This window comes from Channa argus, chromosome 6 (assembly GCF_033026475.1).
Source record: "Channa argus isolate prfri chromosome 6, Channa argus male v1.0, whole genome shotgun sequence".
In the NCBI taxonomy this organism is placed as follows: Eukaryota; Metazoa; Chordata; class Actinopteri; order Anabantiformes; family Channidae; genus Channa; species Channa argus.
Window position 1 is genome coordinate 26,716,558 of NC_090202.1, and position 24,242 is coordinate 26,740,799.

General features: G+C 39.4%; 2 protein-coding genes, 1 long non-coding RNA gene and 1 other non-coding gene across 5 annotated transcripts; 1 reads left to right on the forward strand and 3 right to left on the reverse strand.

The window, feature by feature from the left end:
- Window positions 1–632: 632 nt before the first annotated feature.
- On the reverse strand, window positions 633–823 carry LOC137129579 (U2 spliceosomal RNA). Its single transcript, XR_010914737.1, has one exon. It is a non-coding gene; the product is annotated as a U2 spliceosomal RNA (small nuclear RNA).
- On the reverse strand, window positions 637–1,765 carry LOC137129042 (uncharacterized). Its single transcript, XR_010914672.1, has 2 exons — window positions 1,040–1,765; window positions 637–927 (listed from the first exon to the last, which is right to left on the reverse strand). It is a non-coding gene; the product is annotated as an uncharacterized lncRNA (long non-coding RNA).
- Window positions 1,766–3,508: 1,743 nt separating this feature from the next.
- ech1 (enoyl CoA hydratase 1, peroxisomal) lies at window positions 3,509–9,661 on the forward strand. Of its 2 annotated transcripts, none has more exons than XM_067506925.1 (10): window positions 3,509–3,692; window positions 5,478–5,646; window positions 6,034–6,122; window positions 6,206–6,330; window positions 6,878–6,926; window positions 7,607–7,671; window positions 8,029–8,099; window positions 8,382–8,453; window positions 8,716–8,866; window positions 9,200–9,661. In XM_067506925.1, the coding sequence occupies exons 2-10, from the start codon at window positions 5,519–5,521 to the stop codon at window positions 9,302–9,304; spliced, it is 855 nt and encodes a 284-aa protein (XP_067363026.1). In that variant the 5' UTR covers window positions 3,509–3,692; window positions 5,478–5,518; the 3' UTR covers window positions 9,305–9,661. The 2 variants fall into 2 exon arrangements, with proteins under 2 accessions (XP_067363026.1, XP_067363025.1); XM_067506924.1 differs by lacking the exon at window positions 3,509–3,692 and adding an exon at window positions 3,709–3,873.
- A 17-nt stretch (window positions 9,662–9,678) lies between these two features.
- Window positions 9,679–24,087, reverse strand: cep295 (centrosomal protein 295). The gene is made up of 28 exons (XM_067506922.1): window positions 23,647–24,087; window positions 22,588–22,788; window positions 22,161–22,285; window positions 21,985–22,078; window positions 21,113–21,229; window positions 20,885–21,025; window positions 19,965–20,148; window positions 19,486–19,665; window positions 19,061–19,303; window positions 18,812–18,906; window positions 18,088–18,300; window positions 17,802–17,878; window positions 16,685–17,564; window positions 16,303–16,477; window positions 15,883–16,077; window positions 15,548–15,793; window positions 15,353–15,444; window positions 14,617–14,707; window positions 14,135–14,359; window positions 13,041–13,577; window positions 12,632–12,811; window positions 11,452–11,786; window positions 11,086–11,238; window positions 10,942–11,002; window positions 10,316–10,633; window positions 10,098–10,194; window positions 9,890–9,989; window positions 9,679–9,815 (listed from the first exon to the last, which is right to left on the reverse strand). The coding sequence occupies exons 1-28, from the start codon at window positions 23,743–23,745 to the stop codon at window positions 9,777–9,779; spliced, it is 5,493 nt and encodes a 1,830-aa protein (XP_067363023.1). The 5' UTR covers window positions 23,746–24,087; the 3' UTR covers window positions 9,679–9,776.
- Between the last annotated feature and the right edge of the window lie 155 nt (window positions 24,088–24,242).

A 24,242-nucleotide genomic window follows, 5' to 3' on the forward strand; every position in this document is an offset into this window, starting at 1 on the left:
AAAAGCACAATAGTTTCTAAGATTAGCAGCTGATATAATAACAATTAAATCTAATAGACTAAATAGCGTTAGCTAAAACGCAGGCAGCTGCTTGGGGCCCGGGCCAGTAGGGGCCCGAGGGCTGTTTCTTATTTTCCAAGTGTTTTAATACTTCTATGCACAAATCTATCTGTTTACCCAATTTACAGTTTCTGTACTTAGATTTCAAGAAACACCAAAAAAGAATATAGCAACTGTTACAATAAAGCAAGAAAAGATATTCTTCAAAGAGAAACAGGAATTTTCCACAATTTCACTATTTCCTCTTTAGTGTGATACGAAGCATATCTTATAACTGAATGTTTTAAAGAATGCACTATTTGCCAGATAGATCTTTGAAGGTATCTGTCAGAATTTTACTTTGGACATTTAGAAGGCAGAACTTGTGTTTCTCCACTGATACAATGCTCCAACCCCTTATTTCATCCCTGAAATACATAAAGAACATTGAGATTTATACAAATAAAGTAAGATGTCATGAGATTGTTGGTATAGAGTCAGAGATCACTACAAGGTACCAGGTGTGTGTGTGTCACTACAACATACGTATTGACCACGGATGCTAGAAAATCTTTTTATTTTAAACAGCGCGAGGAGGGTGCACCGTTCCTGGAGATACTGCAATACCAGGTCGATGCGTGGAGTGGACGGAGCAAGCCCCTATTCCATCTCCCTGTTCCAAAAATCAATTTAATATATGGTCCCCGGGTAGGGGACGTATCAGATATTAAACTGATAAGAACAGATACTACACTTGATCTTAGCCAAAAGGCCGAGAAGCGATGCTGAGCACAGGCGGAGGTAGAGGACTCATTCTCCGTACAGACTCTGTCACTGACGGTTGGAGGATCCAGTTTAGTATCGGTTTTGCTTGACCATGTAGAACAACTATGTAGAACAAGATACACATGACAGAGATGTGACAAAAACGGCCACAATCAGTGTTATTCCTAAAAAGTAACGTCTTTGTTCTACATTGCTCGTTGGTCATGTGACTCACCCTTGTCCAATGACGATCAAGGTCGTCACCGCGACTCTTATTCACTTATTTTACTTTGATGTTAAAGGAATCGAATGTCTGTTGAGCTACACGTAAAAATCCACTGAAAAATACAAGTCACACAGTCTCAATGTGAAGGAAGAAAACGTAAAATGAGGTCGAATGACTTCCTGACAAGCAACAACCGGGCTCCGGTGAACTCTGGTGGAGAGCAGATCCAATTACACTCTGCAGCTAACAGCACATTCCCTCCACCAGGTGAGAAAAACAGGGAGGGCGGGTGTTGATCTGCCGGGGAAATGTGTGTGATCAAAGCGCATCTTCCACCACTATTCGGAAAGGAGACGCTACTCTGAACTGCCTTTTTCTTTGCTTCATTCTCAACGCATGAATAACACCGGTTGTAAATGCAAAGCAACCAGGAACAACTTATAAACTGCAAACAAATAATGTTACATCTAAGTTTTGTAATTTAATAAGCATAAAAACAGAAAACAGAAACCAACCACTTCCTGTTTGTTTACACACAGTTACTAACAACTGCCACCTTAGTTAGTTTGAACTAGTTGGATAAACTGAACTAATTGTATTTCTCTTGGTTACATACTGACCAACGGTAAGAACAAATAATTTGCATTACCATTCAATTAAATTAATGGATTTGAACAGTTCCTTTACCCAGCTCATTATTTAAATGAAACAGGCTCAACAGTGGTAATTATGGCGAATTTTACACGTATGCTCTCATTAATATTTTTACATTTTTACCCAATTTTGTATGAATTGAAACTTTCGATTTAACTTCCAAAATTCCTAGAAAAGTGTTATATTTTTGTTTTCAATGTAACTATAGAGAAATCACAATTTGCATTTGCTAGATATTTCCACCTTTACTCATTGAATGACGTGGAGAAATAGTTACAGTAGATAGTAGTTGCATTGTTGCAAACTCAATGTTCAAGCTGTAGTTTTAACTTTCATTACTTTTTTCTTAATAATGTTCAATAATAGATTTAAAATTGTCTATATTGGGTTCCTTATTTATGTACTTTATATTTTGGTGTGGGCGCGTGTGTCTTCTCTTCTTATTGCGTTGCATTTTTCTCCCAGAGGTGAGAGGTATTCTGTATTAGGACGGTCAATTGTATTGAGGGTTTGTACTCTGTCTGTGTACTGCATTGTACTGCATGTCTAAGTACCTCCTATACTGCACCACCCCATGCTGTTATTGAGGCTGTACATCAGTCTGTGTGGGACGGGGACTTCTGGATTCATTGTATTGCTGCAGTCTTATCTCATTGTGCACCTTGAATAATGTGATTGTCTGGATTGTGTAATATTGCTTTGGTTTTCAATAGCTTTGTTTTTTATTGATTGAAATCAGGCTATAGTTTCATGTCATTGTACAACTTTTTACTGTTTATTCAGTGATACTTTACCATCTAATCAATTGCTGTGTTTAATTTTTCAAGTTCATTTATTTAATCATTGATCAGTACAGCTGTGACAGCCACCTGTGGAATTTAAAAGACTATATGCAACAACTGAAGTAAGAATGTACAACTTTATAAATACATAGTGGAAAGGAGACTGTCAGATTACATTAGGGTAAGACACTGGCAACAGTGACAGGTAATTTCATATGTGGAGCAGTAGAAATTTAAAGTAACTTGAAATAAGGTCAGCGACAACTGTAAATAGATAATATTTAGGAAAACAAAAAACACAAAAGTACACGTTTCAAAAAGGGAACTATTGTATTGATCGAGTGCAATATTATTCCAATGTCACTCAGACTTGGGAATATCGGTGCATAACGAGTCAAACAATAAATTCCAATTAAATGTATTTATTCCAGGTGGAAATTCTATTATATCAGCTTTCTACATTCCCGTGACGTTCGTCGGCCAGGTGAACCGCCACCTACAATTAAACCGAAGACTTTCTGTTGAAATTTATGGAAAATGTAGGGCATTTAGGTAGAAGCATGAAATGCTAATTTCTTCTCAAACAATGTATTAATAAAAAATCTAAAGGTGGTTGGTTTATCACAACAAAAAATGTCAATTAGTCAATAACCTGTTACTTGTTAACAGGTAAACTGTTAATTAATGATCACAACTAGAGAAGTGTAAAACAGATTTGATGAACCAATGACATTTAAGATAAAGCAGATATTCCTCTTTGCAATCTTACTAAACGGTCACTTTTATTTAACAAGATTTCTGGACGTTTACCATAATAAATGTAAGATATAAAAAAAATCAAGGTTGCTTTTATTGCCTCCCGACACCAGTGCTGGATACATCTTTGTGGATATGTGCCATTTACTTACACTAATGTATTGTGTTTTATACTGTACTATATTACCCGAATTGTATAGTTTTGTGTTTGTGTGTATTTTATTTTTACCAATCTGCTTTTTTTTTTGCCCATCAAGGTTTTTGACCATCAAATTTGGGCTTCGTCGGCCACCGTATCAGTCTTAGGCTAACCTATGCTAACTTGCAAACAATCAGCCAGTAAATGTTTTATTGTTATTGTACAAAACTATATTTGTTCATCTACAGCTTTTGCTCTTTCCAACGCTACCGATGTAGCTTTTCCTTTTACTGTCAATCCATCGGCTAATAGTACCCACCAAAAACCTTAGGTAAGACAGTGTTTCCTGTTTGTCGTTAGCTAACGTTAGCTAACCGGGACAGTGACAGGAGGCAGGTGAAGTGGAGTCATTTTCTGTTGGCCAGTTTTGTTGCAACCAAGACTTTGGACTCGTATTGCAAAGATTTAAAGGACAATGTTGTCGTTCTCTGTCAGGTCAGCTCTCACGAAATGTAAGTGACGTTGTTGATGTTTTGTTTTACCTTTTGTCGGTTATTTTATATATTTTTGTTAGAATTTCACGGTGCGGCAGGTATCTTACGTGTGCTGGTCACACGTATTCGCTTGTACTAGTGCGTGTGTATATGTATATGAATATGAATATGTATATTTGAGGCTAACAAAAGCTTTCTATGGCCATGTAGGTGAAAGGTCACATAATACAGGTCATCAGAGTTTGGAATCTGTTTGGCTCAAACGTTTTGTTAATTCCTCTACACTTGAAGACATTTCAGGCTGTGAAAACACTATGAAGTCGGAAACACACACACACACACACACACGCACTTATGGATTAATATTTTGTACTTTTGCCCTGAACTATTTGTGTTTCACAAAGAAAGCACCGTTACTGTGCACCCAAGGTTATATGTACTACTCACATGTTTGTCACCTCCAATAGCTAGTACTAGTTTGTATACTAAATGTATTTACTAGTACATACATCTTTATTGGAATAAACCAAAACTTTGAATTGTGATGTCGAGGAAATTGTAGATTAAATACACGGGCATACTTTTATGTTTTGACCACATATATTTTACTATCTTTCACACTAGGAAGGCAACTAATACATAGCAAATGTATTAATCCCCGGAGAGAAATGTTTGTGTTGCAGTAGCTGTAAAAAGATATTAATGAAGTTGTAAAAAAGTAAAACAATAACAATACTATTAATCCACGGTACATTGTGCAGTTTAGTGAGGTGAACAGTCCTAAAAAGCCAGAGAGATGTTCCTCTACTCGTGCACATGCAGAAACAGTGAATGTTACAGTTATTGTAGTTATGTTGTGGTGAAATGATGCCGCAGAGAGGAACTGTACAGACTGATGGCTGTTGGCAGAAATTACCTCCTGTGCTGTTTAGTCACAGCGACTCCGCTGAATTAAGCACAAAATTCTAATAAATAAAGGACACCTATAAAAAAATAGAAAGGTCACGGTAATGTTAATAGTGTTATAAATAAACAAGACTATACAAAACCCAACATGATGAACAACAAGTAGACTAAAGACTAAAAAAAATCTAAAATGTATTTCACACAAGACAAATAAAAGTAGAAAATCCCCACAACAGAGATGAAAATACTGAATAAAATATTGAATAAAATAATACATATATATTTTTAGTTCTGTGTCAGATTTTTTTTCGCTTAATATAACAATTGCGTTACTAAAAATTCAAATTGGAATTCATCAATCATTTATATTTCAATATTTTATTTTAATACCTTCTCTTTATAACGCACCATGTCTCAAAGCTAAAATCATCTCAAACTGATTTCTTGAAATTGACTTTTAATCAGATGGCCTCCACAGTCACTAGATCCAACTCCTGTAGAGCATCTTTGGGATGTGGTTGAACAAAAGATTCACATCATGGATGTGCATCTGTCTATCATGTAGTGCAGGGTAAAATATTAGGGATGACAGCTGAAGGTTATGTTCTTTTATCCTTCTAACAGTTCAAAAATACTCATGCAAAGGAATTCAGTCTCATCCTGTTGCTGCGTTTCTATTCCGTTGTTTTTATTAGTTTTTTCTCTTTCATTGTCAGACAGGGGGTTGTGGCTGCCCAGCCAGGCTTTGGTCAGGGCCATGTCCTCTTCAAAGGGTCCCACCTCACCTTACGCTACCCTGTCCATCAGTCGTCCAACAGAGTCCATCACACATGTGGAGCTTCACCGTCCCGAGAAACGCAACGCCATGAACAAAGCTTTCTGGAGGCAAGAATCGGTTAAAGTTAATATGCAGTGATTTGCTGATTGTTTCAGGAAGCATTCACAGCCCCTCACTCATTGCATATTTTACTGGTTTTAATACATTTAGAGGCAGTCATGTAGCTCTCAGTCACACTTTTGCACCTGCCAACAGGTAGTGTTATACATCCTGAACAAACGGCTCCAGCAGGTTCAGCTTTGCTAAAATCCCATGGATCTCAAACCTATAAATAACCTTTTTTAGCTGTAGTTACAGGGACGTCTAAATGCTTGGATACATCCTTAGGCTTTAGGTTTGATGTGACTGTCTGAAATAAATGTTATAACAAAAATGAAGCTTTTCTGCTGAAGCATGAACAGGAGGTTTGTTTTTTGTTTCTTTGTTGCTCCCAGTGAGATGGTAGACTGCTTTAATGAAATTGCTGTAGACCCAGATTGCAGAGTGGTGGTGTTTTCTGCTGCAGGGAAGATCTTCACAGCTGGTAGGTTTGACTCTTTACTATTTTTGATGGCACTATTTTCGTAGTAGACATTTCTTTATTCTCCGTGCTTTGTTTCTGTCCAGGTCTCGACCTGATGGACATGGCTGGTGACATTCTCCAGCCAGAGGGAGACGACACAGCCAGAGTTTCCTGGAACCTCAGAAGAACAGTTGCAAAATATCAAGAATCATTTTCTGTCATAGAGAAGGTAGAGAACTGCAGATTTGTTGTGATTATCGCTCCAAGGAATTAATAGAATATTTAAAAAATGTACATTTATTTAGTACTGTAACAGAGATGTGAGGTATTTTTACTTTACTTGAGTATTTCCATTTTCTACTGCTTCATACTACATTTCAGAGTCACATATTGTACTTTTACTCAACTGCAGTAATTTGATAACTATAGTTATACTCAAGAAACAAACAATGTAAAATCCTCAAACTACATACCAGTATGTGAAGTACTTTATCATTTTAAACGCAAAACTTTACCGGCTTTACTTTACCAAGTATTATTACAGTTGCTTTTTCTACTTTTACTTAGTGTTTTAATACTCCCAGTACAAATTGTTGCTTGAAAAATTGCTGAAATTACTTGTCACCAAACTAACTGCCAATTAATGTTGTTTTGAATGACTAACTGTAACTGTAACTGTAAAATCAGGACAGTCACTTGTTGTATTGGAGCGACATTAAAAATGTTGAGTTGTGTATTTTCCTGTGAAATGTGTAACTGCTCTTTTTTTCTTATAGTGTCCAAAGCCTGTTGTGGTTGCTGTCCATGGAGCCTGTGTTGGAGGAGGTGGAACATTATCATTATGCTCATTATCATCACACTGTTATTGTGCCAAAGAGAAATTCAGATTGTTTAAATATGAATGAAGTATGCACCTGAAGCTAGCACTAGCATGAGACTCCAAATCAATCCACTCATATCCACTCGCACATAAAAATGTGGAACAGAAACAGCAGCAGGTAAAGCTGAATGTAATTCTACCCACTGTATCTACAGACAGATCCATATTATACATCATTGTTTTTCGTTGATCACATTTTGCATCTGCAAATTAACCAAAGCTGTGAATAAAAAGTCCAATTTCCCCCCCTGAATTGTAGCAGAATAAAAGTAAGATAAAATGCAAATACTTAAAAAACCAAAATGTACTTAGTTACATAAAACCAATGCGTTGACTTAGTTTCATCAAACAAGAATTCTTAAAGTCTTTATTTATTTTAACGTGACCACGTGAAGCACTGCAGTGTGTTGGGGGGTAACGTGAGGTAAAGCTGTTTAATAGCAGGGAGGGGGAGGAGTGGGCAGAGGGGAATGATTCAGAGTTTCACAACAGCGCTAGCTTAAAGGGCGACTTCACCAATTTTCAACTTTCTATGAGTGTAAATGTAAAACAATGCATTTAAACTGACTTTGCTATATTAACATATTTCTCTGCTTCTAGCTGATCATTTTGTTCCCTGTGGCAGGTGTTGACTTGATCACAGCCTGTGACATTCGTTTGTGCACTCAGGATGCCTGGTTCCAGGTGAAGGTGAGTACGTCTTCAGCGGAGTTTTATATATCAAGCAAATGTGTTGAAGAGTGCAAATGTTAAACTGATAAATGGGGAAAGGGTGTTAGTTTTATAGAGTCTCCAATATTGGCGTATTCAGGTTCACATGCTTTAGGAAAAATTTGTAATCCCACAAAATCTGCCTTATTGGAGATTTGTTATAATAGAAAAACAACAAAAAAAAACAGGTTTTAAATGTAAAAAATTAATTTTTGATGCATAAACAGTTCGTATCTTCTCACACCTGAATAGATGTAGAATACATTTAATATTATCTATGTCGTAAATGATTTTATTTGTTTGTTTGACGTTACCACAATCTGTTTGACCTGAAAGGAAGTTGATGTTGGACTGGCAGCAGATGTTGGAACTCTGCAGAGACTCCCTAAAGTCATTGGCAGCCGCAGGTAAACCTTCAATACCTGCAGAGGCACTTAGCAGGTAGAAGCTTGCCACAGTTCTTCTTTCTCTTCATGTGAAGGCAGACAGACTGAAGTTATTGAATAAATCTGCAGTGTTCCTATTTTAGACGCGTTCCTGTGTGTTAAATACGACAGCCGTAGAGCTAAACCTCCTAACCAGGAAACAAAGAAACAGCGTAGAAGTGATTTACAGCAAAACTGTTTCTTAGTCGAGTTTTCGACATTTAACTTTTGTATAAAACCGTATTACTCTCCCATTTTCTCCAGCCTGGTGAACGAGTTGGCTCTGACTGCCAGGAAAATGTATGCAGACGAAGCCAAGAGCAGTGGACTGGTCAGGTATGTAACTCATCTGCACAGAAAAAAAACTGAAAACTAGAAGTATGAAAGGTTTTGTTTTGTTTTTTATTTTTCAAAAAGAGAGCAATGTAAAATTTAATAGAAATACCAAGTTACCAATGAACAAAGAATTTATTTCCTGTTCTTCTACTGATTTGTCTTTATTATTTAGACGACAATCTGGGAGCATTGTTTTGTGTTGCTTTACTTTCAAAGAGACGCTGTCAGTTATTTTTAAGTTCTCCACATGTACCTTGTCCAGCCGAGTGTTTGCAAATAAGGAGGACATGATGGCTGGAGCTCTGGAGATGGCCGGAGAAATCGCAGGTCGAAGCCCCGTCGCTGTGCAGGGCACCAAGGTCAACCTCATCTACGCCAGAGACCACAGTGTGGAAGAGGGACTGAACTACATGGTAAGAACTTGTACCCTCAAGTCCTACTGACTGCATTTACATGAACTTAAGTTTTCATTAACTGGAAATCTGACTAACTTAACTAGCTGATGACTGCTACCCAACTTTTTGTGGTGTGTTTGTCTCACTGAAAAGGAAGGAGACACAAACAGCCTGTTCACCTTTGGTAAAATGAGGTTTCCCTAATCCCCTACTCCGATTTCTAAAAAAAGAAAAAAGCGTTTTAATTTGGGAGTTAAGAAATCAGCTTTTCTGAGGAAGCTGTAACTCAATGTAAGTGCTTTTTAAATACAGCTAACACCAAATTCTATCATCATCTTCATCCTTTTCTAGGCCACATGGAACATGAGCATGCTTCAGACTCACGATGTGATGAAATCAGTTCAGGCTGCCATGGAGAAGAAAAGCCACAAGGAAGTCATTTTTTCCAAACTCTGAACTTTGATCTCTTGAGGTTTAATCATCATATCAGCTGCGGCCTTTCTGTGGGAGGGTGGGCTTGTCTGTTCCTAACTAATGCAGAGGATTATTGATTATTAAGAGGTTATTGGTTACTTTTCTTCGTTAACATCTCCCCACAGATGACGAACTGTAGTTTAAGAAATGCATAACTACATGACAGACTATGCTAATTCTAAACTGACCTCACTAATCCTCTAGTAGGGGACAGTTTGTCTACAAATGAATGGTTTCTCAGTTCACTGCTGTAAAAACAGGAACAGGTACTTTTGTATGTCTGTAAACAACTTTATGGATGTTTCTCATTAAAGAATCTTCTTTGAACCAAAGCAAAAAGTTATGTAGTCTCCAAATCTTGATTGCAAAAGTAGATTCAAATAAATGCTTTATTGATAAAACTACAAAATAACTTAAATTTACAGAAAAGAAAAAAAAAAAAAACATTCAAAAGTCACTGAGTCTCCTTGGCACGAAGCTTCTGTAGCGTTTTCTGTAAAGATTGTAGAATATTAATAAGCACAAAAATCTAGTTGACTGCTGTTCTGTAATTTGACATTGTCTTACTTTGTGGAACTCTTTGGCCTTCAGTCTGTTTTTTGCATAAGCTTCCTGTCTGCTCCTGATCACTTTCTGATGCTTCACCTCCTCCAGCTGTTCGTACAATCTGCAGAAACATGAATTGTACACAGATATACTTTGCTTTGGTAAACTGTGTGGTATTTAGGCAGACAAGATATTATGTACAATTCACAGTAGAAGGTTCCAGCAGTACCTCTGAGTTCTCTGGTGCATCTCGGAAACCTCCTTTTTCCTTTGCTCTGTTGTGTTGATCTTCACCTCACCAACATTTTGTAGCCTGAAGTCAACAACTGAGAACAGAACCAAAGGGGATGTTGGTTTAATGTGCAAGGTTAATTTCTGATACAGGTACTAAACATTTTTTAAAGGATTGAATATGATGTAAAAAGTTACGGTATAAAAGTATAATACCTGTAGGGGGAGGCTGGGCCTTTTTCTGCCTGGTAAGAGTTTCACCAGTTTGGTGCTGCTCAGTCTGTCCTGCCTTTGATTTGTTCTTAGTCTTCTGTTGAGGTCCTGATTTGATCTTGAGTGGTTGGGATTCATTAGCTTCAGACTGCTGTCTTGCTGCAGACAGAGCTTGAGTCTCAGGTTGAATCTTGGCCAGAGCCCGTTTGGCCTTGATTTTCTCCACTCTGAGACACGATTTCTGGTGCAGGTCTTTGCAATTCTTCTGATAGACCTCCGGCAGGTCTCTGCTCGGACACCACTGAAACTCCAAGAACTTCACTAAATATGAAAGAGCGGTGAGAGAATTATGGGGTCACGTTTTACAGTACAATGTTTGATCATCCTATGTAAAATAAATGAGGCCAACACATCAGATCCACCTCTTAATATAATGCAGCCCAGCAGGAACTTCACTGCCTATTATGACCTCAATCCAAAAAAACAGATCAAGGCACAGAGGATGTATTGATTGCTTGACATTGTTAATATAGAAAACACAAGTTGCACCTAATGAGTATGTCAAATACTTTTCACATCTTTAAAACCAAAAGCAGTTTCCAATAATGTGTTACATGTATAGTCTTTACCTGGCTGCAATTGGTTTTTGTCCTTTGGCATCTTCTCTGATAACAATGTGGATTCTGATCCCTACAAAAGACAAGGTTTATGTTTCAAGATCAAAAAGGATCTTGCAGCTGAAGTCATTTGTAGACTGACATTTGTCTCATTACCTCTCTCTCTGTCTCCTTCACCCCTTCTAACTGTTTGTTTTCCCCAGCTGCCTCTTCAGTGATGGTTGTGTCTTGGTCTTGCAGTGAGGTGTCTGTCAGACTCACTAAGGTTATCTCCGATTGCTCCAGGATCCCCTTCTCACTGACCATTTCCTGAGATCCAGGGACAGAAGACAGTACACACCTCAGCATACAAGTTATAAAAAAAAAACAAAATGTAACGCAATGTAAGAAAATCCAACCAATATTTTATCTGGGACAGGAAAAGCATTCAGCAGGTTGGATCGTGGCTCAAACCTTACTTCCTCAGTACACATGTAACTGACTGGCACTAATCATCTATGTCTTTCTACAATACTTCCCTACCTGTGGCAGTGGCATGGACAGAGAAGGTGTAGCATCACACACCATGAGCACTGATTCATGGGCAAAGCACTGAGAGGTGGTGAGATTGGAGAAGGATTCACATAAAGCTGGCAAGCAGCCGGACTGCTCCTCTGCTCGAAGGAGCTCAGGTGATGGTTCAGACTGTACAGTATAATCAGACTCTTCAGAAGGTGTTGAATCACTAGGCTCCCTGCTTCCTGGATGTTCATCAGGAGAGCTAGGCACTTCATGTTCAGGTAGGTGAAAGGTCATGGAGGCTTCTGCTGTTTCGTTGTGGGTGAACTCAGCCAAAAGTGAGCGGAATGAGACTGGGCCTGGGGAAAACATTTAATAAAAAATGTTTAAACATGAACATAGGACATGGTCTAATAAGGTAAGAAAATCACAGGCAGATTTCCTGGAGTCTTAATTTGAGTCTGCTCGTGCAATTTTTTTTTTAAACAATGATGCTCAAGTTAGTTTACTAATTACAAGCTGAATGTGCATTAAATGTAAATTAATGATTTGTCTCAGCACATCAAAATAAAGGGAATATAATCCTACATGCAGTCTGATTCACTGAGCTCAGTTCAAGTGTAGAAACCATCATGAAATGTATATTTATTAAAACACTTTAGGTCCAGTAATGTCACATCATTGCTCAGTATACAGAAAACATGAACACAGGACTCAGTCTAATAAGGTTTGGTGAAACAATTTGCATTCCCCTTTTTTTGAAATGTCAAACAGAGCATAAACATCTTTTAAAGATAATATTTACTAGATATTCAGCCAGTAGTTTATCATTAACAAAAACATTAACCTTCTACATATGTTCTTTCATCACCAGTAACAATGTTATATGAATACATCTAACGGAAGTTACATCTGTAAAGTTTATACGCCGGATAAATTAAAAGTGATCAAAGAACATTTGTAGTAGCTGAATGTGCATTAAATGTAAATTAATGATTTGTTTTAGCACATCAAAATAAAAGGGAATATAATCCTACATGCAGTCTGATTCACTGAGCTCAGTTCAAGTGTAGAAGCCATCATGAAATGTATATTTATTAAAACACTTCAGATCCAGTAATGTCACATCATTGCTCAGTATACAGAAACATCCACACACAAACAAGCTACAATTTTCCACTGATACACTTGTTTTATGCCTCACCTTCCGTCCTCTCTGGGCTCAGGTCCATTGGATCAGTTTGGTTCTGCAGTGTCTGCTCCTGTGTTTGTGCATTCACACCTGCAGCAGAGCTGCTCTGTGATGAGGGTTGAGGATGCAGCGCTGGGTATGATGGCACAGTGGCCTCAGATGAGACGTGAAGATTCACACAAGTTCTTTCACCTACAAACAGCAGATGGGTTGTGTGGGAAGTGTCGAATTTAGTGGGGATGTTCCAAGATAGGACTGCAACCAACAATTATTTACATTTATACATTAGTAAGGTAACAAAACATTTAAAAAATGACGAACTATTTAAGTTAATAAGCACAAATCTGGAATCTCTTTTGTTCAATAATAAATTAAATACCTCACTGCATATTTCGGTTAACCTACACCATCCTCCTATTACCTGAGCTTCCACTCTGATCATCATCCAGCTCCCCAACCAGGGGTCTCATCCGGCTCTCCCCCTGACCTTCAACCAACCACGTCGATGATTGTTCCAACACCAGCTGACTTGCATAAAAGTCCTGCCCACGACTCAGCAATTGAGAGCCCGACATATGGGAGAGTCGACCAATCATCCTACTCAAAGTAGAATCCCATCCACCTTGGTCCAAGCTCACTGAAGCTGGACCGATCATGGATGAGTGAGCAGATGGGTGACCAACCAGTCGCTCCATGGCCACCTCCCTGTGATCAGCAGTGAGAAGAGATGACTCATCTGCCAACTGGCCAATCAGAGGTCTGAAAGAGTCCTGATCTGGGTCCTCAGCCAGTAACATGTCTTCACCCAAGTTGTCACACCTCTGTGTCCCTGCTGTGTCTGAAGGAAGAGGCAGATGACACGTGGAGCCTTCATCTTCCACCCCTTTCTCAGAGGCTTGAACCAATGAATGCTGAGAAACTGACGAGCCAGGTTCCTCCACACTCAAGTCTTCACTCTCTAAGGAACAAAGAGGAAAAAATGAAAAGTAAGAAGCTAAGATCCCATCGACCGACGAAGCTATATAGTGAGATTAGGCTGATTAGGCAGCAGATAAAAAATAAAAAAAGCCCAACTTTTTTTCCCCCCCTTTTTCTTTTTTACTTTGCAGGACTGCAAACATTTCTTTTGTGTGGTTACCACTTTTGACTTTGGACTGTGTTAGATACAGACATTTGTAGACATTGTTACAGGGATACTGCTTCACACCTCAGTATAACTGTGAACCAACTTGGACGTGTTCACTGAGGGCCGAGATGTGGAAATTAATATCAATCCATCAAAGAGGATCTTTATTAAACCTAGAAAGAGTTTTTACTTCCTACTGTATTTATTTTGCACCTCATAAGTCAGAATGTTAATAGGATACAGTAGACAAAATAAGAAGAAAGGGAACATTAAAGGCAAATGTACGAGTGATTATTACAGTGTGTGCACGCAGCCTCCAGTCTGGAAAAAAGTATATCAACAATGGAGAGAAAGGAGGGAGCAGGGTATTTTGGTGATGTGTTATATACCTGTGGTTCTCCCAACAGTGCTGAGGGAGATGTTCAGCTCCCTTGTGTATCGGTCTATAATTTGCTGGATGCTGCTGTCATTAAACAGAGAGTGTACTGCCAGACCAGGATGGGCTGCAGCAGAGGGGTCCTTAATGCAGGAGCTTTGACCGGAGGGTGAAGAGATGTTCAGAAGTTCTTCTCTTAATCCTTGTTCCTCACAATGTCTGACAAGTAGGGAGTTTTCTAATGACAAGTATTATGAGAAAAGAGTAGATTTAGGCAAACAGGTCGACCAATAATGCGGACAACTCTAAAGCACATAATTAAGATTCTCCACGTAATATCGAAAAATCCGGATTTAAGTAGATTATTGTTTCAGCTTCTTTTTGTCCTGTACAGTTACTACTTTTTGGATCCTTGAATCAACCAACCACATGGCCAAATGCAAGAAAAACAAATGACGAAAGCACAGTGCTCCACATGCTTCTGCTGTTCCTCACCAGTATTTTGCTCAGGATCAGTGGTGATGTAGCTGCCGGTTGAGATGGTGGTTGATGAGTGGTGGTCAGATTCAGCAGGTCTATTTGAAGACTGACACAAATACAATACCAAGTGTTAAGAAGAGAAACTTTACAGACTCCGGAAATCTATGTGCCACTCAACAGTTAAGGAACATACTGTGCCATTCTGGAGCCACAGCAGATGGGCAAAACTATTATGGCACAATATTAGTAATATTTCCATTTTATGTTAACTGCAGCACTGGCTTTTGGAAAAGCACTTAGTATTGAAATGATGTTGAAATTTGTATTTAGTTTATGACATATCCAGTGACTCACTGAGCTCAGTTCAAGTGTAGAAGCCATCATGAAGTGTACATTAAATAAATACACCTCAGTTCTAGAAATTTCACATCATTGCTCAGTATACAGAAAGACACATCCACACACCCACTGGGCAGAAACAGACATCCATACACACACACACTGGGCAGAAACACAGACCTACACCCACACACACACACACCCATTGGGCAGAAACACATACATACACCCACATCCACCCCACACCAAGAAAAAAGAAAAAGCTTCTCAAGCACAATCATTGGCTGAGGCAGATTTCCCCCTGTGCTCATATTTGGCTAGTTCTCATCATTGATCCACAACCTGTGAACCTCAGAGGGTTTGACAAATCCTAAAAAACACTCTGGCCATAGTTTTCATCTTCAGCCGGTACCTCTGTGTGAGACCTGTAGACTGCAGGACCAGAGTAGTCAGCTCCTCTCCCAGAGTCAGATGAAAGTGGTGAGATTATTTTCAGAACTAAATCTGAAAAACAATGTTCCAAAAAATGTAAAAGATCTTCAGTGTCTTTTAATAAAATTTTCCTATCAATCTGTAGCCGATTACTCATCATCTGACTTCTGCATACCAGAATTCGAGGATTCCGGAGAGGTTCCTGCTCCTGACAGAAGCCTCTCTCTCCAGATTTGATTGTTGAAAATCCCTGAGCTTGTCCCAGGCCTGGTTGGTCCTTCAGTCTGTTGCCCAATACTCGTCACACAGGGTGTTTGCAGAGTCACGTCAGAGGCCGCAGACATTTCTGATTCCTCCTGTAAATCCCAGACTCCTCCAGAGTCCACAATGCGTGGGGGAACTGCCACACCATCCTCACGTCCTGGAGACAGGAAATATTAACAATCAACATTTCTCTTTACACCTTGACACGATAAACGGTTATTCACGCTTTTCTGATGCCGAGCTGACCTGTGACGAGGCTGGTGTTGACTGGTGACTCAACTTCTTGAATAGCACTGAGCTCATGTTGTTCAGTCATCTCAATGAATCCCAGCCTGACACGGGTCACTGGGGGTTTGGCTGCTCGAGAAGGAGGGAAAAGTCCTGAGGGAAGGACTGATGTTGGGCCAGGTCTAGCCGGAACATGGCTTTCAGTGATGGGATCTTAATATATAAAGTAAAAGGATGTTGTGACTGCAATCAAAGAGCATTCAAAACAAGCTAATGTTTTAATTATCAAATCTCTAAGAAGCAACATGACCATGTTGTTAAAACCATTTCTCAGGGAAAATGTACTTATCGTTTCATTATTTAATAGAAAAAAAATGTATTGTATGAACAAGGTGGAAAACACTAGTTCCATTCTATCATGTTAGTTACTTTTCTCACCAATTCTGGATGTCGAGCGTTGAGGGGAACCATCTTTCTCTTGAGGCTCCTCTAGATGTGATAAAGTTCCTCCATTAGACTCTTCTATAACTTTCAATAAAGATGCAAGTAATTTGCGGCGAGTCTGTTTGACGTTGTCTGAATCCTGCGTTTCACCTGCAGCTACTGGAACTGGCTGAAGATGAGAAAACCATTTTTCCCCAATGCACTGTTGTTCTAAAAAGGGCACTTCAGCAGAATTAATGCTTAGAATTCAACATTTTATCTGAGTGAGCTTGCATTTTATTTTTATTTCATGCTGCATTACATAATGTAGGTTTGATTAAACACGCTATATTAATTAATAGTAATTAATCTATTGCAGTAATAGGATCCCACTTACTTGTGCATCAGCATGAATCAAAGCCTGTAGTGTCTCCTTTTGCCGTCTCATCTGCTCCATCTCTACTTCCTGTCTCCGTCTGTGCTCTTCTTGCTGCCTCTGGTGCAGTGCCACTGCCTCCTTCTGGTTAAGCACCCAAGTCTTGACCTCCTGCAGCTCTTGTCTACGATTCTCCAAATCATATTCTCTGGAGCTTAGTGACCCAATCTGTAGCTTTTGTCTCTGCCTCTCAAAGTCATCCTCTCTGGAGCTCAGTGACTCCACGTGTAACATTTGTCTCTGCTTCTCCAATTTGTCCTCTTTAGAGCTCATGGATACCACATTCAGGGAGCTTATTGGCAAGGTCCCAGACTTAGCATCGATGATGCTTGGGCTAACATCCTGGATGGAATCAGAGGATGACTGAATTGAAATGCTGGTTGAGTGATGTGATTTGCAAGACAGATGTTCTGTGTTGGCTGGCGAGAGCCTCACTGTCTGTGGAAGGTGCTCTGTTACTTTCCCCATTATGTTATTAGTCAGCCAAGCAGTGACACTTTGAAACTGGTTCCTGTGACTGTTGTGTTTAGACTCCACTTCATCTGGCAGTGACTTGGAATCAACACTGGGGGCAGGAAGATGGAAAGGTGAAGGCAGCGGGTGAAATTCTCTTGTGGGAATATCCACAGAGGTTTGGGATGTAGCAGGGATGTATGCGGGCACTTGTGGGGTTATAGGGAGCAGCAGTGGAGCTGGATGATTTACTGCCTGAGTACTGAGCAGAGGCCTTTGAGTTTCAGCAGGCACGAAGAATGTGGAGGCCATGTTGTACCGAATTTGTAGAGCTCTCTGGTATTTTTCCAGGCGTTGACGTGCGACTTCCACAGACCTACGGTGAATTCTAAAATTAAGAAGAAGGATATACAATTAATAGTCAGGAGAATTTTGTCTTTATCACCAGATAAATTTGCTTCGAGAGTTTACAATATAGACAAAATAATCCACCCTCTACCTTTAACCCTTTCAATTCTTTGAGGTATATCTGTGATACGGTGAAGGTAAAAGTTAACTGCATGCAAAAGTGGTCAAAGTGACGGATTAAATCACAAAAAGAATTAGTCTTAAGGCTTTAACACACCTGTTTTGTTCCAACAGCCGTTGTTGGTATTCTCTAATCCTTCTGATGTGTTCATCTTCACCTGCAGGAAGCACTGGCTGTGTGGTGCAGAGATATGGGGGACATAATTATTATATTATATTACAATTTTTGAAACTCACACTGTTGAGCCCTGTACCAATGAGGCAACAGTGTCACCATAAAGAAAACTGTATTATCCAAAAAAATATAAATCCACCCTGACATCAGGTTAGCAGATGTTAATGTCAAGCCCTGCAACCATGAATAACATGAAAATGTACCATACCACAGTGGACAGAGCAGGGGTGGTGGAGGTGACTTCATGATCACAGACAGGTACTTCTGGTTGTTTAACAGGTAGATCTTGTGTCACTGCAACCTTAAGATGTTCTCTCTCTTGCTGAGCTTCAATTAATAACTGCTCCAATTGGGCCTTCTGCTCCTCCAGCTCCTGGAGCATGACCAGCTGCTGCTGCTTCTCCCTCTCGAGATCCTCTTCCTGGACAGGAAAAAAAAAAGAAAAAGTTTTAAACGCTCAGAACCAATACCCTAGGCTCTGCCAGCTGCCCCTCTCCCTGCGCTGAGTGGCTTTGCTTGTGACCCCACAATGCTCTGCACAAACCTTCAGATACATATCATTATGAAATAATTCCAATTAAAATTATTTAGTGACACAGCATTTAGTTTCATGAAAAATTGTTGTGCTGGACTGAACAGGTTTAGCTTATTACTGCTACCTTGAGTAATACTAAATTAAACTTTTTGCTGTTAAAGTAATGAAATGCAAAAACAAAAAGCCACTGTCCATGGCTATCTATTAATATCTTTAACAAAGTTCTTAAAAACATATACCATTTTAGCAAAAGTGACACCGAATGTTTTCACTGAGACATCAACTTTGTTGTATCTCAACAAAGTTCTCAAATGTGATCCAACTACTGTCACTAGACAAACATGTCTGATTACCTACAATTGAAATGAGAATCAAACCAATCAAATCAAGTTTTTACCTTTTTCTTTTGTTCTTCAAATTCTTGGATTTTGTTGGCAAGTACATCAGGAAGTGGAGTATTTGCTGAAATTGGCTCCTCTGTTGTCTTCTGTGCTGCTCAGAGAAATTTTTTGTTGCTGTGCTGCTCAAAGTAATTGTTTTGTTTTTTCAAAAATCTAAACAATTATTCTGATATCAAAATATTAGACTTATCACATTGCCCTTCTACATTATTTTTTATTACACCTGGTGACACTGAATGTCTTACCTGATGCTGAGTCAGAGGACTGAGGGAGCTCAAAGGTGGGTGTTTTGTTCCTGTCTTCGCTGGTCAGAGAACCTGTGTCAATGGTTGTGTCATGCTCTGGGATCTGATTTGCGATGGCGATGGACGAATTAGCGGAAGGGACGTGACTGTTGTGCTCAGTCCATTGGCTCCTCTGGCTTCTGATACGATCCAGAAGTTTATTTAGCACACGTCTAGGAGCTGTTTTGGGTTTGGAGGACTCGACTACAAGTGAAGATAAAATGCAGATAGGTTTACAAAGTTACATAATTTCTATAATGTCACAATAATCAAATATCTGTGAGTTTATTTTGTGTAAATACTAAAAGACCAACTGGATTTTGTTTAACAAAATTTTAACAAAACCATTTGATTAAAAACTGGTGAAATCCGGTGTGGATCCTTACCATGAACAGATGTTTCCTGCTCAGTGCTTTCAGCTTCTTGCTCTGTGTGAGGTTGTGCATTTTCTGTTTCTGGTGTGGCAATTTCATCAAGTGTGACATCCAGCTCTTGGTCCTGGCTCCCTGTTGAAAGAGCTGGCAGAGGCTCAGGCACCAACTGGACAACCAGGTCACCTTTAACCCCTGTGATCAGACGAAATCCAGGTTTAAAGTGGCTCCATTAAAATCTACTTGCATGCTACAGCCTCTTTTGCTATGAAAACGGTGGAAGAATAGTTTTTAAAAAAATAGTTTTTAAAGTTTTAGAATTTAATGGCACTGCTGATTTTAGTGATACTGATACCAGTACTTTAATGGTACAATCGATTGTTTCTGTATTATTTTTTGTTATTAGATACAATCCAATACAGAACGTCTGCCATGAATATTTTTTGAAATGTTATAATTTCTCAGTTTTTGAAACACTAATTGACAGTGCTTACTCCTTTCTCCTGTGTACATGTCCTCAAAGGCAAACTCCATCTCTTTCTGGAAGTCCTCCCTCATCTCCTGTCTCTTGTAGAGAGGATGGAAGATCTGAGGAGGTATCTGGGACACCTGCTGCCTCCTCCTCAGCAGGTCAGTCTGCTGCATGTGTTCCAGTTCAACAAGAAAGCGCTCACGATCCTATAAGAGGCCATACAATAGATCAACTTCACACCAAGTGGTTTCTTTCTCTTTTTATCGTGTAACTGTGCATCCCCTTACTCTGAAGTGGCAAAAATAGTAAAACTTAAATGTTTTCATTAAATAGACATTTATTTTACTAAATATCATGTTAATAAAAAATATTATTATTTGCATTTTCTCTTTTTGTCAAATGATAGTAAGGGCATGCAAAGTTTTCCACTCAACTGATGACCATCTTCTGAATGAAGCGCTGGTTGCTTGTTAGTAATGACAGATGTCGGGGGCAGGAGCTATGAACTATGCCCTTATAGACACCACTTTGTATTTCATTACCAAAACAAATATTTAAACTAGTGCTTTGAGATTTTTTAGTTAACTTCTCTTGTTTACAACAGCGGTCATAAGAAGACCGTCACAATTTAGATTATAACACAGGCAACATGAGAGATGACACAATTGAACATGTTTAGGAAAATCATTTTTATCCTACTACTAACATTTTCCTGATGGACTGCTAGTTAGTTATGCACAAGGATTATTGCTATGTGACAAATGCAATTCTAGAAACAAACCATCTATGTCCCCGTTAAAACAAACGACTACAATCTTAGCTTAGTCTTTTTTTCTTTGTTGAAGGCTGCTCTTCCACTGTAAGTCAACAATGTTTGTAATAATGATGGCAAGTAATTTTGGTGTACTCATCATCTACTCATCAAGTAACAGGAAGTTGTACCTGCATAAGCTGTTCCCTCCTCAGAGCCTGTTTTCCTCTCATACGAGCTTTCTCAAGCTGTTCCTCTCTTTTCCACTTCTCCTCCTTCTGTAAGTCCTGCAGTCTCCTTAACTCCAGCTCAGCTCTCTCATGGGCATTAGGCTGAAGAAACATACAGATTTGACAACTCTGAAATAAGAGGGACCAACAAACTGTGAGCATAGTTTTTAACACTAATTATGGGTTTACCTGCTGTGTGTCTACCTCTCTGTCCACTGTGTTTTCAGACATGTGATAATGCGTGTCAGCAAAGGCGCTCACATCAAATTTCTTTACTACGCGGGTCTTCTTGGAATCAATGTACTGCTTGAACAAGAAAAAACATGTTACCTTGGCTTTTTCCAAACCTTTTATTAATGTTTAAATGGTAAAGGGTTTGCATTTACATAGAGCTTTTCTACTCTACTGGTACCCAAAGCGCTTTATATTGCTTCTCATTCAACGATTCATAATCTCACACACACCCCAATGGGGGAGCTGCTATGCAGCTGGCCTGCAATCACTGGGAGCAATTAAGTTTGGGCCTTAGAGTCCTGATCAAGGACACTTCAACACGTGACAAGAGGACATGGGAATCAAAACAACCACCCTGGGATTGGCGGACAACAGCGCTACCTCCTAAGCCACAGTTGCCCCAATAATAAAAATATAATTCATATTAGGATTTAAAAAAAATGCCAGACAATATACATAACTGAAGACGTGCGGTGCTCTTGAATCATGTCTAATTGAATAATGATCTAATACAAGTAGGAAGACTCAATGAATTCTAATCATTTTAGCCTAATAACTCAGAATGGGATTTAATTTACCAAATCCTTTCTTACCTCAGCTACAAACTCATTGTACTTTGTATTGTCTCAACGTGTTTTATGAATTGCACGTATAGGTAAGCACTGCTGAGGTGAAATCGTTTACCTCACTGACAGTATGACACATAAGCCAACAACCTTTTGTCAGATTGATTCTTATTAAAGGCTAAAATTTAAGATGTCAAATTGAGGTTGTGTGCCAACTTAATACAGAAAAACTGTCCAATCAATATATTCTGAAGGGCTCACCTGGATTGGGTTTGGGGGAGGTGGTGGGAGGCTGGCAACTTTTGCTGATCTTTCTTTTTCTGCCTGTAGTGCCTTTTTCCTGGCATTAATGGCCCTAGAGAAAAGCAATAAAAAAGTTAATTTTATATAATACAATTATAAACAGCTTTCTTGAGAATGCTTGGGATTATGCTCACCTGCTTTGCATCTCATGGTCTTTACGTTTTTGTGATTTGAGCTCTTTCAGGGCTTCTCGATAACGATCTTCTGCTTTGGCATAATTTTCCTCCTCCCTCTGAGCTACAGCTGCCAAGTCGGGTTCCTTTAGAAAATAAAATAAAATTACCAACACACACACACAAACAAACACACTAAAATCTGCTTAGGTTGATAATGTGGATGCTGTATTTATGATCTGGTGAGATTATTACCATGTGATAGTTATTGTCTTTAGTTTGACCTTTGATCATCTCAGTTTAATTTTTTGCACATTCATATTACAGTTTACAGTGACAAACCAATTCAACAGTAACTAAAATGTCCCTAGGTTGTGACAGGTTCATTAACATAAATACATGTTGTCTACTCCAGCCAACAATGACAAGGTAGAGAGGCCAATCTTACATTTTCTTTTGCACTCCTGTGTCCCTGACCAAGAAGCTGGAGGCTCTCCTGGTATAACCTCTGCAGAGTCTGGAGTTTCTCCCTCTGCTGTCGCTCCCACTCCTGCCTCAGCTCTTCCCCAAGGTGCTCCAGCTCTTGCTGCCGTCTCCGTTCAACTTCTTGGCGGATCTGCAGTGCAATGTATCGCTGCTGCTCTCGCACCTGAATGTCAGTGCAAATGGTTTAAAATAACAGTTTCAAGACTTTCCAAAGGGTGATTTTACAATAAAAATGTTTGTCTTGACTGAGCCCAACAACTTGAATGAGGATGAAACTTTGTTAAAAACCTTTCACGCATGACTTTTACACAGAATCTCAAGGCACATATCACATCAGTTTTTAGCAATGAAAACACAGATGTTAGGATAAAACTGTTCACTGCCACAGAGCAACACATATTAAACTTGGACAGTTAGTTGCACCACTTCTGTTATGTCGTTTTGGGTTTGAGTCCTATGGACCTTCTTTGTATCACGTGTTCTATATGTACAAGATGAAAAGGGTGCAACATAAAATAAATAACATAAATAACTTAACTGGATCTCAGCCAGTTAATTTATTTTATATCATCTTCTAGTAACTCCAAGAGCCCTTGGTTCCACCCAGCTGCCAAGGGCCCCCCTGCTGCCCGAGCCCGGATAAAAAGTGAGGGTTGCGGCAGTAAGTAAAAACCAAGGGCGCAAGATGCACTAATTCCAAATCAAAGTGCACAACGCATTCCGCTGTGGCGTCCCCTGAAGGGACAAGCATCGTTTCTAATGCAAAAATCTAAATATACGCTTACCCCAGCTTCTTTAAAGTGCACAAGTGATGTGAGCCTTTGCTGTGTACGAAACTAGATACAACTCCGATGTAAACGCTCTGTAGCCTAAATTCGATTACTAATATGGAATTATTCATTATGAAAAGGCCGCCTGGTGCAACTGGCGACTTTCTTAGCAAAATCCCCGCGGTGATAACTTGACTGTGAGCACCTGCCAGGTTTAAATCACAGTCATGAAGCAAAGCGGAAACTCTTACCTGCTGTATTCGAAGTTTCCTCCTCCTTTCTAGCTCCTCCCGCAATAGCCGAGCCTCTTCGTTTGGGCTCAGTCTTAATTTGGCCACCTTTTTCTTCATTTTTTTTTCTCAAATCTGCTAATTACTTAGTGGACATTTCCCCAAAGCAAACAACAGATAGCAACTGCGTTACCTGTTAGCATGACTGTGTCACAGGCACTCAATGCCTCGGCCCCGCTAACAGACATTTTTGAGACATTAAAACGAATAAAACCTGAATGTTGTTTAGTAAAGGCGACGTAAATCATAAAAGAAAGGGTAAAATCTAGCGTTATACCTGAAGTTTTGCCTATCACCCGAAATGCATGCCAACCACAAACACTAGCTAACGTTTTTGTGCTAAACGTCACATCCGGCCGTTTAAACTGCCCGCCAGTCCAGTCCCGTGCTGAACAAAAGTATTTTGGTTCCTACCATAACGAAACAGGTTGCGGCTGGGGTTTGGGTCTTTTGCATGTCTGTGCCCAGAGACACATTTTCTTATAATAACTCCACGAACTACCCCTGTAATGGAATGAGGGACACAGCCGAAAGGGCATCAGGTCTAACTGGAAAAC